Source organism: Triturus cristatus, chromosome 5_1, assembly GCF_964204655.1.
Source record: "Triturus cristatus chromosome 5_1, aTriCri1.1, whole genome shotgun sequence".
Classification (NCBI taxonomy): Eukaryota; Metazoa; Chordata; class Amphibia; order Caudata; family Salamandridae; genus Triturus; species Triturus cristatus.
In genome coordinates this window covers 538944974-538964098 of record NC_140587.1, presented here as the reverse complement: position 1 = coordinate 538964098, position 19125 = coordinate 538944974, and the positions used below count along the sequence as shown (strand labels likewise).

The following is a 19125-nucleotide window of genomic DNA, read 5'->3' as shown; positions in this document are numbered from 1 at the left end:
CTGCCAGCTTGTTGTTGATATTGGCTACATGTATGGCTAGAAAGTTTAGGAGGGATAATTGCATATCCATTTTGTCCGAGTGGTACTGCATGGCCTTTATTGATAGCTGTAACGTGTTTAGCAAGGATGACCGTAGTGTTTCTGGTCCCTTTGGAAGCTCTTCTTTGATTGGGATTATATCGGGTTCTCGTTTGCAGTCTTCCTCCTGCGGGATGACTGGGGAGTATGATGCTACTAGCCTCTCCCACTTCTTCTGTTGTAAGCTGAGGGGTATTTTCTAGTTTAGAAGTATCCGTTTGGTCATACTCTATCTCTGTTTCTTCTTTCTCTTCTATCTCTTCTGTTTCTTCTATCTCCTCTCTTTTCACCGTTTTTCCTGGCTCTCTCCCATCTCCCTCTGGAACATGGTCTAATTGTATCGTCTGGACTGGGGCCTGGTCTGTGGCGGTAACTGTCACTAGTTTGCTAATGTTGGATCCTAGGTTTGCTAATATTTGATCCAAAGCGTTAGGGTCCTTGGTTGATGGCTGTCTTAGGGTTTGTGGCTCAGAATTTCTGAATGAATCTGAATCTGATTTTCTGTTGTTGGTAAGATCTTGATTGTTTTGTTCAACCCCTGTTTCTGTAATTGATGGCTGCAAAGTTGGCAGGATTGCTATCTTCGTCTCAAGCGCATAGCCCCTATCGTTAGTGGTGCTATTATTAACGTTATAATTTTCCCAGCAGCAGCCGATGCCAGTGGCAGTCATTTCTGCTTGGATGGAGCTTTTCTTGGATGTGTGTGTTCTCAGTTCACCCTCAGCCTTGCCCTAGATCCCACTTCCTTGATCTTGCCCCCCGTCCATCCCTTATGCCTTTCCCATGTCTCATTATGTCTTGTGGTATATTTTTGGTGTTTTCACTTTTTTCGCCTCCAGGAGCAGTGATTTGAGCACTCCCCTCGGGTTCCATGGGGGAAGGGAGTCCCTTGAGATTGCTAATTGAGGTACTTAGGAATGAGTCAGGATCTTTCAAGAATGAGAAGATTGTACATTTTTGGTTGATAACCCTTAGTTGCCGGTCTGCTCAGGATATCTGATTCTGCCTCTTCATAGATCAGGTTTTCTGATGGAGATAGCTCCTGCACCAACAAGTCATTTGTTTCGTTTGGTGCCTTGGGCTTGCTATTGCTGTGCCTTCTTGCCGGGACGTTGTTTGTCGCTTTCCTGACTTTCCCTAACCTCATAGCCCTCTCAAGAGGTTGCAGTTGTAGTGTAGTTATGCCCCCGCAAGCAGTTTATTTGAAATTGCTTGATTGCTTGCCTACTCGAGTGGTTGGATACTTGGTATTGATAGCTTGATTTGATTTGATTAATTGATTGGGATGATGTTTAACTGGTTTTCCTGGTCTTCCTGAATGGATTTCTTTATTTTTAAAATTTCTCTGTGGTTCTCTGCAGTTCTCTGCGGTTCTCTGCCGTTCTCTGTGGTGTTCACCCCCCTCTAGGTGCCTTTCTTCAGCTCCTTCTAGGCACCCGAGTAGTGATGATAGGCGTGATGGTAGGCGTAAGAGGGGACCTAATTCGCCCCCCCAGAGCGGCCTGTTTCCACCTAGCTTTGACTCTGACTCTGGCTCCTGCTCCACTGCGTTACAACTGCTCTCGTCGTGTCTGAGAGTAAGAACAGGGCGGCCAGTAGATGGAGGACAAGCGGGGCACGCAGGGTAGAGTTGCAGGTGCACCCAATATAATCGGGCCCCTCCACGCTCTACAGAGGGCACACACTCGCTGCGGCCGCCGACTAAGGCGACCACGCTTGCCTCAGGAGCTCAGGGACTCAGGGAACTCGGGAACGCCAACTCCAGTGTCGGCAGCAATTTTCACGCTCTCATGCTCTCACGCTCCCCATCTGCAACTGCCACCTTACTTTTATCGCTGTCAAGCTGCTAGACCACGGGAGGCAATGGTAGCGATGACGCGGCGATGCTGGAGAAGCGAGAGAGAAGCGAGTGACGTCGAATGGTGCCGCTCTGCTCCGCTCTGCTGCTCTGCCGCTCTGCTGTTCTGCTGCTCTGTGACCGCTCTGCTGCTCTGTGACCACACCTTTCCTCTTCTGTTCCGTTGTCTCAGATCCATAGGTTTCAGGGACGCTATAGTTAGTTGGATATTTCACTCATACAAAACCAGAGAAGTTGTTATGTTATGTTATGTTATGTTATTTTCATTTATACAGCGCACAGCTACTCGGAAGTGTCCCGGCGCTATAGACCGCTGGGGAACCCGTCCTGGCTATCCCTGTGAGATGGTCCCTTTCTGGGTATCTCCAAGGTGAAACCAGGCATCCCCGGCGTCTGTGGGGGGCCGTTGTAGAGATGAGGCAAGCTTAATGCCCAGAGTTGCCGAGTGTGTTCCTGGTTAGAGTAGGTACCGAGGCGAGAATTATCAAGTCCGTTTTGACCCTGGTCCACGACCCTGCCGCGTCGGGAATTGAACCCTGGTCCCTGGCCGATTCTCTGCTTACGGATCTGCCACCTCTAACCAGTGAGCCACACCTCTTCCACCTTTATAGTTTACTTCAGCTAGTTACTTCAGCTAACTATAACTCGCTCGTGTATATTTGGGCAGTTGGGCTTGCGGGAGGCTTGGCTGAGCGCAAATTTGTGATTGTATTCTTCCCGTGAGCCTTCATGCTCTCACTATGAGTCTTGCGAGCCCTCTGATTGCTTGGGTATGGGAATGTTGGAAATGAAATGGCGGCAATTACTGTTTATTGTAAAAATTTCGAGCTGTTGTGGAAATTGAATAAAAAAAAGCTATAGAAGAGAGAAGCAGAAAGGCATGCTGTACCCCTAAGTTTAGAGGTGAGGTGTCTATTAAATAACTACTCTGAAGAACATAAATGTATATTGTTTTTAACAAATTGTTATGGTCTTGTGGGACTCTTACGAGATCATGAATAGCAGCAAGCATTGGCATAGCCAATAGGTCTCGCCTTTGGGACCTTTTAAGTGTTTAACCATGCAACAGTTAATGTTGTTGCACCAAGGATATTGTGCTGCATAACTAAATACTTATAAGGTCCCAAAAGCGAGACCTATTGGCTTTGCCAATGCTTGTTTTAAAAGTGTGTTGCAGACACGGCTCAGAAGTGAACGTGTGGTGGGTTCAATGCACAAATCATCCAATTGATAGAGGACCCGATATCTCTCTCGTTGCCAAAAGCGTTAAACTTGTAATGTGTCTAATTGAATTGAATTGAATTGTAATGTGTCTAAATATACATATATGCACTTACGTACGTACAGATGCCTGCATAGTTTGTTAATATTGCTGTCAGTTACTTAGAAGTAATATTTCAGAAATGTGCAACGTTTATTGAATCTTTCCATTATATTGATGGACCTGAGGGTTTAAATGTGAAGCTCGCCGGATACAGTGCGCTCGCCCCAGCTTCTTGTCAGACAACGGACGCGCTGCATTTGCTGAGAAGGCCTGCATGGAACATGGAGCTTCGAGGATTTTTCGACTCAGCTTGCCCGTTCTGTTAGAACTTGTGCTGCTGGGGTGGATACTAGTCACGTCCTACATGCTGCGATGCAAAGCTGCTGGACCATAGCAGCTTGCTCCACATAACAGACTAATTACTGCATCCTTAAGTTTGGTAGATTGTACCTAGCGCCTTCTAATAAAACGTATTTATGCAGTGCGTTATTGTACACAGTTTCATACACTGTGGCCCAAATGCAATCCATATGTTGGCCTAAGGGCTGGTACAAACTCTTCCTACCAGCGTGGCCTCGCCCAGGCTGCAGCCTGTTTTTCGAGGCTTTGGTATTTCCATCCAAGTGACAGTCTCAGGTTCACACCCGGAAACACACTGCGCTTCGAAGCGACCAGCTAATGAATCCAAACCCTCGCTGTGCAGGTGCATTGGAAGCCTAAGCACAGAGTACTGTCGGCGATCGTGCTCCCAGCAGGAGGGTGCCCTAAAACGCCAGGACGCAAATTACCATTCCAGCTGGAGTCCTGGAATATTTGTGAGAGTGCAATTTTCACCAAATTAGACCAGTTTGCTTATTTACTAGTGTAACTGTTACAAAATAATGTTGTGGAAAGTGAACATTTTTTTAAAGGGATGAAACGTAGTAACTTTGCATTGTGAAAATTGTTGCCCTGAGGGCGCCGCTCAGGTTAAAAAAAAGACCCTATGTATTCTGCCTGTTCAAATGTGCACATTCATTATTTCATGCCGGCGTCAGTGCTGTTTCTAAGCACTTCACTATTGGCAGACAAGACATTTTGGGGTAGGAGGAAAAGTGGTTTGTTTGCCCACACTCACACGAGTTCATGAAGTCAGGAGTGAACTTAAATCACGCAATTTAATTACTAGATTTGACATTCCTTAATGACCTGTCAGCAGTAAAATAAAAAAATTAAATTAATGGTGGCGTAAGATCACAAAAACCGCGCGACACCTGAGGGTCGCACACACACGCACGCACGCACACACACACCTGATTAAACAAAAGCCAACCCCACTTTTGATGTGATGGTTTAGAAACTGTTGTCTCCTGGCTGCCAAGTGCCCCCTAAATAAGCTGGTAGCCCTGTTTTAAAACATTAATAGCATTTAACAAACCCAGGATAAGCTTCACAAGTTCACCAATTAACTAAATGATACAATTCATTTTCAAGGTAAAAAAAACGGTTTATTCCATACCATGGTAAACACCATCGTTTTAGGTCCTCCACTCAAATTACTTGAATATTTTCACTACACTAATTCGCCACTAATCCTTTATCGGTTCTGGAGTAGCGTGCTACTCGCCAAAAAAACGCTTCGACGCCTGGTCAGGGGTAGTAAGCACTATATAAACGTAATTACATTACAATACAGGTCAAACTTGTCCTTTTTAATTTTTTTTGCAGTTTTATATACTCGAGCTGAAGCTATTGGGGCGCTTTACATGAGCACCGATTACATTACACGACACATTTTTTCTTTGATTACAATAAACTGGTCCGGTTATGTGGCAGGATAATATGGCATGTGTCACCTCATTTTAGAGCATGCTAACCTTCAATTTGCATTGGTTATGTCGGCGTGTAATGTATCGACCTCCATGCAAGGCTTCTTTGACCCCATGTGGCCAATGGAACATCCATCGTAAGCCGCCACCTCCTGTGAAGTGCCCTCGTCCACCCGCGCCCCCGGCGCCAACGCTCAGCAGAGAAGAGAATCTGTTATAAAAGTGGCCTCTGCTCACCTGATGCAGCGGGCTCCGCAGTTTTCCTCATCCACATGTAGGGGTGCAGCCTAGGGGTACTGGCCGAGATAGGCACCGCATTCCCCATGTCCACCACCAAGGGCAGGAGATCGGTGCCAGCAGGGTATATGGGGCTGTACTCGTGCGAGCCGTAGGGCATGTGCCCGGGCATCGGCGCAGACACCAGACTAGGCACTCCTGTCCCGTAGGCGCTCCAGTACTCCCTTGGGAGTCCGCAGTTTGGGCCCCAGCCCCCCGAAGAGTGGCTGTGCTCCTCCACCTGCGTTGCAGGGTGGTGGTATCCTGCATATTTGGGGTAGGGTTGGGTGGGCGCAAAGTTCGGAGTGGGCAGACTGTTGGTGGTGGAGCTGACAGAGCCTGGGAACATGTTGCTCTCCTTGTCCCCAAAGTAGCTCACGTACATGATGCGTGTGTTAGGGACTTCCTCGGAGGTCCTGCTGCTCCTAGGACATCCTGGGTGGTGGCTGGTGCGTGCCCTCTGGTCACTTTATCTGCTGCTTCTGCCCGTGGCAGAGAAATAGTGCCCTCCCTGCACTGCCTAGAACTTGCAGGAGCTTCTGGAAGTGTCACCAAGCGCTGTTGCGTGTGCGAATGTTCCACGCAGGCCCTGTCTGACGTCAGGCCTAGCCTTTGCCTGCCCCAAGATATTTGCATTCAAAAGAAGCACTGAGGCCCCGGCCAGCCCACCCCACTGACTTCAGAAGAAGCCCTCAGACCTCCGCTAAGCGATACCGTTATTGTGGGGCCACATTTCTAATTGTACGCATTTACACAAATATGCATTGAATTGTATATCTGCGATCTGCTCTCGAACATCCCTTTGAAACATATCCTGTTTGAAACAGTAAACGACTACATTTCCTAAAGCACAACGTAAAGTCCGTGAGCAGTTATAGAGTTATTAACAATTTAAATGTTTAGAGGTTGCCATGAAATTCTTTAATAGTAAGATCAGATCATATTTTTCTATTACGCCTATTTTTTGATTGAAAGTGATTAGGGAGTTACGTGTATCAAGCTAATTTAGGGGATATTTGAGCGCACGTTCTTTATACAAACATTTTAATGAAAAAATGTATTAACACAAAAACACAACATACGTTGGTGTTTTCCTAACTGTACAAAGACAACATCGAGTTCGCAATGAGCGCCTAGTAAATATAGTGGATACAGTAATTATAGACATGCAGTGAAAAACGGGAGTGCTGGCGAATGGTAGCCATTCCTGTTTGCGTTTTACTGCTCTTTGGAGTAGGTGGCTGGAAAAGCTGCTGGTTTTTTTTCTGGGGTTGGTAGGGCCTGAGTCATGGGCAGTTTATAAATGGGTGTTGTTAAAAAAGATGTACGAGTTGTAATCAGCTTCTTTCCTTGTTAGGGGTGTGCCTTCTCGGGCTAACGCACGCTGTGCACTTCGACACCTATCTGTGTCACACGTTCCCTCTACTTTCAGTAGACGCCTGGCTGTTCACATGGCGGGATAGGCCAAGTTACATATAAAACAAGTACTAAAGACACAAGCGGGAATCAATAATAACAAGGAATGAGGGGGGGTGGCACACAGAGGGCGGGTGGCAGTGCGGGAGGGGTGGGACGGACACAGACATGCATCGAGCACTGCTGCAAATTTGAAGCATTGCAGTAAACACAAACAAGCATTGGCTGTGAAAGTGACACGACCGCGCGAATAAACAAGCCAAGGTGACAAGAAGGGCTGGGCGAGAAGGGAGGGGTAATGCCAGCATCAGAGGAGCCTGATTAAAGCTGACGAAAAGGGAGGGGGAGGAGGGAGTGTGAGCAGCAGCTGTGCACGTGCACGCCATCGTGCATTCAAGCTTTAGGCCTGCCAAATCATGTGGGTAGCACTTTTGAAAACCCACTTACAAAATGTCTCAAAGAGACAGCTTGCGCTGTCTCAGCGAGACCTAAAAAGGGGTATGTTCTGAATGCACTCCATTAATAAGAATGCATATAGTGGTTATTATTTTTGAGGGGAAGTGTGTAAGAGATAAGTACTATGATGAGTAGATGGTTAATTCCTATTTTCCCCAAAAAGTTATGATCTGGAGACACTCTTGTGGGATCGTACCACAAAAGGGTAGCGAAAACCTGGTGCATATAAATTATATCTATTACAACAGGATATATTCAGTGAACCAGCAAATTCCAATATGAAAGTACACTCTCACTAGAGGCTCATGAGCGTAAAACACCAAACGCTGCCCCCTCGGCGTGGACGCGGAAAACTATGCACCTGACTCTCACAAGAGACCTGCGAGAGTCTATCATGCTATGTATGAGAGCATCATGGAGGGGAAAAAAGGGGGTACATAGTACAAACAACATACACAATGAACATATAGGGTAGCTCTGAAAAGATCTTTTCCAAGTAACATTTTCAACAACTGTATTATTTGTGCTTTATTAAAATCCTTTTTTAACTTTTTTTGTAAAGGGATAGCACAGAGAAAAAAATCTGGGAGTAAAAGAAACAGCATCTCCTTCAAAACAAAAAGAACATTTTTGAAAAATAATGTAAAACAAATGCTGCCTAGGTGGGCAAGGAATAAATCTTTCTTAGCCAACTAAAGACATCCAAATGAACCAATCACAATCTTTCCTTGGGATGTCTTTCCTCTCTCTGGCTTCTTGCTCGTGTCTTGCGAGAGGGCTACATTTTATAAAATAGACAACTTACTTAATATTCCAAATACAACAAAACATCAACTGTTTTTGCACTTTAAACAACACTTCCCAAGTCATACTTGCATCAAACATTCACTGTTATGAACTTAATTCCAAATGTACGATCTCACTATTGGATCCTGAGAGCCGGACAGGAAGTACTGCCCCCTCATCGTGCATGCAGGGGATTGTGTGTTTGGCTCCCATGACCGTCTTGCGAAGCCATAAGTTTGTAAAAAAAAAAACAGTACAATATACAGACTGGGCTGATTTTATTATTATTATTATTCTTTTTTTAACTTATTTTATTTTGGTAGTATGCATGTGAGGATCAATGTACAGACATCATATTACAAGCATCAATGCAGTATATTGTTGCCCAGCTGTAAACAGCAGCTTGGCCCCGTTCCCAGCTCATGGAGTGCTACCTTTAAGGGGTGCCATAAAAGATTTAGTTTTACAATGTAACCTAGGCCATATTCCTAGTACAATTTTCTAGGGACCTTTAATTTCCCACTATCACAATAGTCCATTTCCAATTGTGTCCCGTAATCACATTCCTACTTTTTTTATTTGGTTTTTCGAAAACGGAAACAAAACAAAACAAACAAACTTCTTTGCTATTTGAAAGCTTCTGGCAGAATGGGCGACCCTCCCCAGGTTGCAGTAGTGTGTCTTTCTTCAGTATTTAGGCAAGGTTCTACTATGGTACAGTATCTCAGGTCTCTGACCCCTATACACAGTAGTGGGTACATCTGTGCGGGGGATCGAGGGCACGTGTGGAGGTGTGCACTCGTACGGTGGGCTGGCAGTGGCTGAATTTATTATTAAACATTAGCATTCAATAAAACTGACCGGGTGAAAAAGAACTTTGTACAACAGATTAGAACAAAATGTGTACCTCTGTGATCTCGCAAGCCTCCCGCAAAAGTAGATTTACATAGGAAATAAATTTACATAGTGAAAACACCTAGTTTACAGAATAGGAAAAACTGATCAGTGTCTTTTTGAAATATACATATGAAGCCTATGTAAAGATACATACAAAGACTATGAAAACTGTTGGACTTGGCCCTTCTGGCAGGTTCACCCCTAAACATTTTGCCTTTTAATGTGACCTGATGTTAGTTGTTTTAGGCCTCTAGGCACTTTAACCCTGTGTCCCAGTGTAAAGTGCGTGCGCTCTGTGTTCCATTTAATGAGACTGGCCTGCCCTCCCATAGGAATGCATGGGGGATATGTGTGTCCATGGCGGTTCCTGATGTGAGAGGAGTGCATGGTGAAGTTTAGTATGTGCGAACTCAGAAGAATAAATGCTGTACAATGATGTGCGCGGATTTATTATAACTATAGGAGAAGTGCCACTTCTAGAAGTTGGCATTTCTGTGTGCTGTGTGTCTGCCTGCCTGATGTGGAGTGCATGTCTGGCTTGTGATTGACAGGTGCTGGATGGTGTGGGGAATTCCAGGAGCCAGGATGAGTCAGCCCAGTGGTGAATAGAGAGATCAGCAGCTAGATAAATTTGCTTTTCTGTGAAGGCCAATATAGTTGTCTCTGTTAGTAGGGCGCAATCTAGGACTTTACTGTCGGATTCTGATGGCCCCGTTATGATGTTCCTTGGTGCTGTATTAAAGTGGAGCAAAAGGTAATCGGACCAAGCTTCTTTAGTGAGGTGAGAATTAATGCTGGGTCTTCTCGGGGTCTGGAGGTTATTCACCATTTTTCAGAATCTTCCACTGGTGTTATTTCCTTTGGCGACGTGGAGCAGCTTAGCCCATAGCTCTTCCTCTGCTTCCCTTTTTAAATTCCAAATGAGTTTCTTTTTGGTGATTTTTAGTTTTTGCAGTTCTTTTTGAACCGCCTTGTCCGGCACATCTTGGTGTAGGTGCCACAGTAATTTATTAGTATTTCTCTTAAGGTTCTTTAGGTTGGTATTTTGTTTTATTAATTTGTCGTGACCTTTCTTTGCTATGAGGACGCTTTATGGGGCTTTTTTGATTTTGGGCTTCCCTTATTGTATGGACCTTTTTTTTCCTTGTGTATGCAGTCCCAAGGCTGCTGGTGAATAGCACCCATCGACTTAAGTTGTCTGTCTGAGTCACAGTACTTTTTTCCCACAGTTTTTTCGCTTCCTTCTCAAAGCCTTCCAAGTTATGCGTATTGTATTTTAATCTTTTTCGTGTGACCGAAAGTGAAGATCCCATGTTTAGTGCTGGCAAAGTTACCGCTACCCCGTGGATGTTAAGTGTGATCTCTTGCGGTAAGTGGTCGCTGGCTGTCATCGTTCCTATTCGGAAATCCAAGACTTTGCCAAAAAGTTGTAGAGATGTGAATGTAAAGTCTATGGTTGTACTTGCGGTCGAGTTATGAAACGTGGCAGCTGAGGGGCTGTCATTTGGGAAGCAGATATTTAGAGCTACAAGATTAAGATGTTCTAAATCCTTTAAGCTGTCTCTTGCCAGCCTGTTTTGTTTGCCCCATTTGCTTGCCTCCTGTTGTGGTATGCCCCATGCCAGAAAATGCTCTTTCACAAGTGGATCCCTTGTCTGGGGCTCTCCAAAGTACATGTTGAAGTCCCCTGTTACAATGAGGTTAGGTGTTACCTCCTCTGACAGTGTTTTTGTCTCTTCTGCAATCAGTAGTTTCATCCCAGCTTTTTTCTCACAAGGGTGTAACTATACATTTAGCAGTATTAGCTTTTGGTTTTGTTCTTTTCCGCCTAGATCCAGCTCTATTGTTTTTATGCTATTGTTACCTGACTGTTTAGCGTCTTTGTTCTTTATTTCATTGATTCTTTTTATTGAAGTGTATATTGTTTGGCCTACTTTTAAAGGGCCATATTTGGCATTTCTTATTGCTGGTAGATGATATGCTTTAAACCCCCGTATTTGATATGGTTGATCTGACCAGGTCTCTTGAAGGGCAATTATGTCGAATTTTTGGAGGTAAAGTAGTAGCAAAGTATCATCGGCTTTAATCCCAAGGATATTTATGTCCCAAGAACATATTTTTAATTGATGTTTTGTTGCAGTATTTTGTTGCCTATTTTGTCATTTCTTCAAGGCCCTTGTATTAATGGTCCTTGCTATCCAATTCCAGTCATTTTGTCCAAGTGATCCTTGAGCTTGCCTTGGACTCCATGAGTTGGTGTCCATATGTGAGATTGATGAACTTCGGGCCCCCTTCAGGACACTTTTCGTTTTCGCTATTTTTTGTTTGTTTGGGAAGATGCAATCGTCTCTCTCTTTCTGAGCCTGACATAGTGGTTCTGGATACCCCGTTTTTTCCTGTATTTTTAGGCGTATCCCCCATGCTTGTAAGTGCGTTTCCATCTTCATGATTCTCTCGGCTACTTCCTGCATGGCCCATGTTGTTTTAGTGACCTCTTGATCTGACAGGTAGTGATAGTGTGCAAACTCCACAGATTCCAGGTAATTTGTGCTTATATCCATCAGGTTGCTGATGGTGGATAGTAAGCGTAAAATGTTGCCTCGGTTGAGGATATCCCCTCTGCCTCTTGACTTGTACTCTTGGATGAATAATATTATGCTGCTTTCGGCTCCCTCCTGGCTGTGGTCCCATTGTTTAAGTTCTTCTGTAACTGGTTTGACCTGTGTCAAGTCGGTTCTCTTTCCGAGTAGTGGCTCTTCTGCCCGCGCATCTGTTACCTCCGTGTCTTCTACCGACGTTGGGTCCTGTGTCAGGGGGCTCCCTTGCTGCCAACTTGCGATGTTCCCAGCCTTTGGGTTTTTGGGGGATCAGGACTGTCTGCCCTCTTTGTCCAGTTGGTGGACTTATTTTTTTGGTGAATGGTTTCTGTTTGGCGCTTGCAATTTGTGCTTTTACCTGTATAGTTGAAGTTCTGACTTTGTACAGTTTGTACAGTCTCCTTGGCCGGTGATGTTGTTGTGGCCGCAGTTGACCTATCTATTTCTGCGTCATCTCCTTTTCTGGGGTCGAGTTTACCACTTTAAAGACTGCTTTTATATTGCTGGTCTTTTTCTCCCCTTCCTTTTTTGTTTTCGCCCTCTTTTATTTTGTTCCCTGGATTTTTCCGGGCTTTCTTTCCCCATGCTTTGGCCATGCGGACTTTGATGAATGATGATTTCTGAAACCTTCCCCTGTTGCCCCTGCGTATGGCTGGGCTATGTGATCGATTGCTCACACCATTCCTTTTGTTGTGTTTCTGCAGGCAGCTTTGGGGCTTTCCCTGCTACTGCGGCATAAGTTTTGTCTTTGATTTTCTCCAAGGTGTTTGAGCTGTTTGGCTCAACCCCGTTGGGGGTTTGAGCCATATGCCCATTCTTGTTTTTGGGGTTTGATATATTGGGTAAATTCTGTGACTCTTTTTTTTTTTGCTGCCCAATGCCTCCTGGTTGTTGGAATGGACTTATGTCCTTTCCGTCTATGTCTCTTTTGTTGCTACTAAGGCTACTGGGGGGATCATGTGCAGAGCTCAGGAAACTTAAGCTCCTAAGCTGTTCTCTTGACTGGCCGAAATGTGGATTTGTTGTTACATTCGCAATGCCTGAGTTTGCTTCGTCTTTAGCGTTGTCAGTTGTCTTTTTTAAGTCAGACAGGATACCCCCCAGCAATGATGGAATTGTTGTGAGTTTGTCCACAATTGTGTAGCATGCACAGCTTGGCTGCATTATTTTTGTTTCTGCTTGCACCCTCTTGATCATGCCATTCATGTCTGCCAGCTTGTTGTTGATATTGTCTACATGTATGGCTAGAAAGTTTAGGAGGGATAATTGCATATCCATTTTGTCCGAGTGGTACTGCATGGCCTTTATTGATAGCTGTAACGTATTTAGCAAGGATGACCGTAGTGTTTCTGGTCCCTTTGGAAGCTCTTCTTTGATTGGGATTATATTGGGTTCTCGTTTGCAGTCTTCCTCCTGCGGGATGACTGGGGAGTATGATGCTACTAGCCTCTCCCACTTCTTCTGTTGTAAGCTGAGGGGTATTTTCTAGTTTAGAAGTATCCATTTGGTCATACTCTATCTCTGTTTCTTCTTTCTCTTCTATCTCTTCTGTTTCTTCTATCTCCTCTCTTTTCACCGTTTTTCCTGGCTCTCTCCCATCTCCCTCTGGAACATGGTCTAATTGTATCATCTGGACTGGGGCCTGGTCTGTGGTGGTAACTGTCACTAGTTTGCTAATGGTGGATCCTAGGTTTGCTAATATTTGATCCAAAGCGTTAGGGTCCTTGGTTGATGGGTGTCTTAGGGTTTGTGGCTCAGAATTTCTGAATGAATCTGAATCTGATTTTCTGTTGTTGGTAAGATCTTGATTGTTTTGGTCAACCCCTGTTTCTGTAATTGATGGCTGCAAAGTTGGCAGGATTGCTATCTTCATATCAAGCGCGTAGCCCCTATCGTTAGTGGTGCTATTATTAACGTTATGATTTTCCCAGCAGCAGCCGATGCCAGTGGCAGTCATTTCTGCTTGGATGGAGCTTTCCTTGGATGTGTGTGTTCTCAGTTCACCCTCAGCCTTGCCCTGGATCCCGCTTCCTTGATCTTGCCCCCCGTCCATCCCTTATGCCTTTCCCATGTCTCATTATGTCTTGTGGTATATTTTCGGTGTTTTCACTTTTTTCGCCTCCAGGAGCAGTGATTTGAGCACTCCCCTCGGGTTCCATGGGGGAAGGGAGTCCCTTGAGATTGCTAATTGAGGTACTTAGGAACGAGTCAGGATCTTTCAAGAATGAGAAGATTGTACATTTTTGGTTGATAACCCTTAGTTGCCGGTCTGCTCAGGATATCTGATTCTGCCTCTTCATAGATCAGGTTTTCTGATGGAGATAGCTCCTGCACCAACAAGTTATTTGTTTAATTTGGTGCCTTGGGCTTGCTATTGCTGTGCCTTCTTGCCGGGACATTGTTTGTCGCTTTCCTGACTATCTCTGACCTCATAGCGCTCTCAAGAGGTTGCAGTTGTAGTGTAGTTATGCCCCCGCAAGCAGTTTGTTCGAAATTGCTTGATTGCTTGCCTACTTGAGTGGTTGGATACTTGGTATCGATAGCTTGATTTGATTTGATTACTTGATTGGGATGATGTTTAACTGGTTTTCCTGGTCTTCCTGTATGGATTTCTTTATTTTAAAAATTTCTCTGCGGTTCTCTGCAGTTCTCTGCGGTTCTCTGCCGTTCTCTGTGGTGTTCACCCCCCTCTAGGCGCCTTGTTCAGCTCCTTCTAGGCACCCGAGTAGTGATGATAGGCGTGATGGTAGGCGTGAGAGGGGACCTAATTCGCCCCCCCATAGCGGCCTGTTTCCACCTGGCTTTGACTCTGACTCTGGCTCCTGCTCCACTGCGTTACAACTGCTCTCGTCATGTCAGAGAGTAAGAACAGGGCGGCCAGTAGATGGAGGACAAGCGGGGCACGCAGGGTAGAGTTGCGGGTTGCACCCGATATAATCGGGCCCCTCCACGCTCTACAGAGGGCACACACTCGCTGCGGCCGCCGACTAAGGCGGCCACACTTGCCTCGGGAGCTCAGGGACTCAGGGAACTTAGGAACGCCAACTCCAGAGTCGGCAGCAATTTTCACGCTCTCATGCTCTCATGCTCCCCATCTGCAACTGCCACCTTACTTTTATCGCTGTCAAGCTGCTGGACCACGGGAGGCAATGGTAGCGATGACGCGGCGATGCTGCGATGGTGGAGAAGCGAGAGAGAAGCGAGTGATGTCGAATGGTGCCGCTCTGCTCCGCTCCACTCCGCTCTGCTGCTCTGCCGCTCTGCTGTTCTGCTGCTCTGTGACCGCTCTGCTGCTCTGCTGCTCTGTGACCACGCCTTTCCTCTTCTGTTCCGTTGTCTCAGATCCATAGGTTTCAGGGACGCTATAGTTAGTTGGATATTTCACTCATACAAAACCAGAGAAGTTCCACCTTTATAGTTACTTCAGCTAGTTACTTCAGCTAACTATAACTCGCTCGTGTATATTTGGGCAGTTGGGCTTGCGGGAGGCTTGGCTGAGCGCAAATTTGTGATTGTATTCTTCCCGTGAGCCTTCATGCTCTCACTATGAGTCTTGTGAGCCCTTTGATTGCTTGGGTATGGGAATGTTGGAAATGAAATGGCAGCAATTACTGTTTATTGTAAAAATTTCGAGCTGTTGTGGAAATTGAATAAAAAAAAGCTATAGAAGAGAGAAGCAGAAAGGCATGCTGTACCCCTAAGTTTAGAGGTGAGGTGTCTATTAAATAACTACTCTGAAGAACATAAATGTATATTGTTTTTAACAAATTGTTATGGTCTTGTGGGACTCTCACGAGATCATGAATAGTAAAAAGGGGTATGTTCTGAATGCACTCCATTAATAAGAATGCATATAGTGGTTATTATTTTTGAGGGGAAGTGTGTAAGAGATAAGTACTATGATGAGTAGATGGTTAATTCCTATTTTCCCCAAAAAGTTATGATCTGTAGAGACTCTTGTGGGATCGTACCACAGAAGGGTAGCGAAAACCTGGTGCATATAAATTATATCTATTACAACAGGATATATTCAGTGAACCAGCAAATTCCAATATGAAAGTACACTCTCACTAGAGGCTCATGAGCGTAAAGCACCAAACGCTGCCCCCTCGGCGTGGACGCGGAAAACTATGCACCTGACTCTCACAAGAGACCTGCGAGAGTCTATCATGCTATGTATGAGAGCATCATGGAGGGAAAAAAGGGGGAACATAGTACAAACAACATACACAATGAACATATAGGGTAGCTCTGAAAAGACCTTTTCCAAGTAACATTTTCAACAACTGTATTTTTTGTGCTTTTTTTTAATCCTTTTTTAACTTTTTTTGTAAAGGGATAGCACAGAGAAAAAAATCTGGGAGTAAAAGAAACAGCATCTCCTTCAAAACAAGAAGAAAAATGTTGAACAATAATGTAAAACAAATGCTGCCTAGGTGGGCAAGGAATAAATCTTTCTTAGCCAACTAAAGACATCCAAATGAACCAATCACAATCTTTCCTTGGGATGTCTTTCCTCTCTCTGGCTTCTTGCTCGTGTCTTGCAAGAGGGCTACATTTTATAAAATAGAGAATTTACTTAATATTCCAAATGCAACAAAACATCAACTGTTTTTGCACTTTAAACAACACTTCCCAAGTCATACTTGCATCAAACATTCACTGTTATGAACTTAATTCCAAATGTACGATCTCACTATTGGATCCTGAGAGCCGGACAGGAAGTACTGCCCCCTCATCGTGCATGCAGGGGATTGTGTGTTTGGCTCCCATGACCGTCTTGCGAAGCCATAAGTTTGTAAAAAAAAAAAAAGTACAATATACAGACTGAGCTGATTTTATTATTATTATTATTCTTTTTTTAACTTTTTTTATTTTGGTAGTATGCATGTGAGGATCAATGTACAGACATCATATTACAAGCATCAATGCAGTATATTGTTACCCAGCTGTAAACAGCAGCTTGGCGCCGTTCCCAGCTCATGGAGTGCTACCTTTAAGGGGTGCCATAAAAGAGTTAGTTTTACAATGTAGCCTAGGCCATAATGCTGGTACAATTTTCTAGGGACCTTTAATTTCCCACTATCACAATAGTCCATTTCCAATTGCGTCCCGTAATCACATTCCTACTTTTTTGATTAGCGTTTTTCGAAAACGGAAACAAAACAAAACAAACAAACTTCTATTGCTATTTGACAGCTTCCGGCAGAATGGGCAACCCTCCCCAGGTTGCAGCAGTGTGTCTTTCTTCAGTATTCAGGCAAGGTTCTACTATGGTACAGTATCTCAGGTCTCTGACCCCTATACACAGTGGTGGGTACATCTGTGCGGGGGATCGAGGGCACGTGTGGAGGTGTGTACTCCTAAGGTGGGCTGGCAGTGGCTGAATTTATTATTAAACATTAGCATTCAATAAACCTGACCAGGTGAAAAAGAACTTTGTACAACAGATTAGAACAAAATGTGTAACTCTGTATTTCTCGCAAGCCTCCCGCAAAAGTAGATTTACATAGGAAATAAATTTACATAGTGAAAACACCTAGTTTACAGAATAGGAAAAACTGATCAGTGTCTTTTTGAAATATACATATGAAGCCTATGTAAAGATACATACAAAGACTATGAAAACTGTTGGACTTGGCCCTTCTGGCAGGTTCACCCCTAAACATTTTGCCTTTTAATGTGACCTGATGTTAGTTGTTTTAGGCCTCTAGGCACTTTAACCCTGTGTCCCAGTGTAAAGTGCGTGCGCTCTGTGTTACATTTAATGAGACTGGCCTGCCCTCCCATAGGAATGCATGGGGATATGTGTGTCCATGGCGGTTCCTGATGTGAGAGGAGTGCAGGGTGAAGTTTAGTATGTGTGAACTCAGAAGAATAAATGCTGTGCAATGATGTGCGCGGATTTATTATAACTATAGGAGAAGTGCCACTTCTAGAAGTTGGCATTTCTGTGTGCTGTGTGTCTGCCTGCCTGATGTGGAGTGCATGTCTGGCTTGTGATTGACAGGTGCTGGATGGTGTGGGGAATTCCAGGAGCCAGGATGAGTCAGCCCAGTGGTGAGTAGAGAGATCAGCAGCTAGATGGGAGGGAGGAGTTGCACCTGGGACCTGAATAGGGCTGTGCCTTCCCTCCACAATGCTGGCTCCGCCCCCTGTGGTGCATCTGATGTCCCTAGCCTGTTCTGTGAATAGGGAGAGGGGCTGAGCAAAACAAAGTGCTCCAGAACCAGTTGCATCTGGTTTTTCCCTTGCCCTGCACCCTGGCGACAAAGGAAATCTGTGTATAAATGAAGGGGCTGTGACCCCATGAAAATGTTCTCTCTCTGTGTTCCTAACTTGAGGGGGGCCTGCTGCTGCTGGGCGCCAGGACATACCGCCACTGGGGACTGCCACCCTGCTGGAGGGCCTTGTGAGCTGGCCCCTGGGACCAGCCTTTGCCCCCCCTGCATCCTGAACAGCTCTCCCTGGACTTGGAACTTTGCCTTTTAATTTTGAGAAGCTGTCCACTGGTTGATCCTGGACTTTTGCCTCTAGCGGCCTGGGAGCGCTTTTGGATTTATTTTAAAAGAGCGCTTGACTCTTTGCCAGCTGAAGAAGAAGCGCGTCCCATTGCTGCCAGCAGCGCTGAGCTGCGATCATTTCCGAGGGAATCCCGACGTAGGGATTCCCCCGCTTTGGCTGCCTCGATAGCGGGTGCCCACCCCGCGTTGCGCATCTCTGAGGGGAGCGGGAGCCCCCGCATTTGTGTGTCCTTCATAGCAGGTGCCCACCCCGCTTTGCCGCACTTTGTCATTATTGGCGGGTGCCCACCCCGCATCGCCAAGATCTGAGAGGGAATCACCGCCGCTACCCGGCAACCCGGAAGCCAGGCCGATCGGCTGTGTTGTGGGCGGGGCAAGGAGCAGGAAGCAGATGGGAGCCTACCCCGTGCTCCTGTACTGAAGGACGAAGAGGTAAGCCGACGGGAGCCTACCCCGCGCTCCGGTGCACCACGGTAGTGAAGACGTGCGGCAGCTTCCTCAGCAGGGCTCCCGTGTGTGGTGAGAGCCCTGCAGAGTTCCGAAGTCCCAGTTCACGGAAGAGAAGGTCTCCGGTATCACCAGACGCCTACCCAGGAAGAAGCAGCTTCGTGAGCAACTCCCCAGGTAACACACTCCCAGCCGCGCTTTGCTTATGTGAGGCCGGGAGCGGGTGAGGAGCTGGTGGGGGGGTTGTGAGCGAGCGGGTGCAAGAGCGAGACTAGAGGAGCGCCCTCCAAACGATCTAGATTACAGCGGGGGCATTTTAGGAAAGCGGTCCCCCATTGGAGCCCATGTACAGCGGGGGCATTATACGGGACAGCGTCCTTCTAGTGATGACCCAGATGAGTGAGGTCCACAGTTAGAGGCAGTATCCTCTTTGGGGAACGGCACACCCTCGTGCATCATAACAGGGGCTCAAGGACCACCGGGTGTGCCTGATCTGATTGGGGCACTGGTGTTGCTAATCGGTTACTTCCCAGCTGCACCGCGGTTGGCGGACAGCTGCAACGAGGGGGCAGGTTTCGTTGAAAAGCCCCAGAGAGGAGCTCAGGGGGCACGCTGGTGCCCAGACTCATTGTCACAGCTGCCCAGCACTTAGTGGAAAGCTGCAACTTTTAGGTTGTGCCCCTGCGTGCTTTGCTTACGCTGCTTTTGCAGCCAGCCC

The 19125-nt window shown here is 45.9% G+C and overlaps 1 protein-coding gene across 1 annotated transcript; it reads right to left on the bottom strand.

The window, feature by feature from the left end:
- Positions 1 to 1916: 1916 nt before the first annotated feature.
- On the bottom strand, positions 1917 to 5669 carry LOC146831163 (homeobox protein CDX-1-like). Its single transcript, XM_085603845.1, has 3 exons — positions 5237 to 5669; positions 3133 to 3195; positions 1917 to 2128 (listed from the first exon to the last, which is right to left on the bottom strand). Exons 1-3 carry the CDS (start codon positions 5667 to 5669, stop codon positions 1917 to 1919), a joined length of 708 nt encoding a protein of 235 aa, XP_085459971.1.
- Positions 5670 to 19125: the final 13456 nt, after the last annotated feature.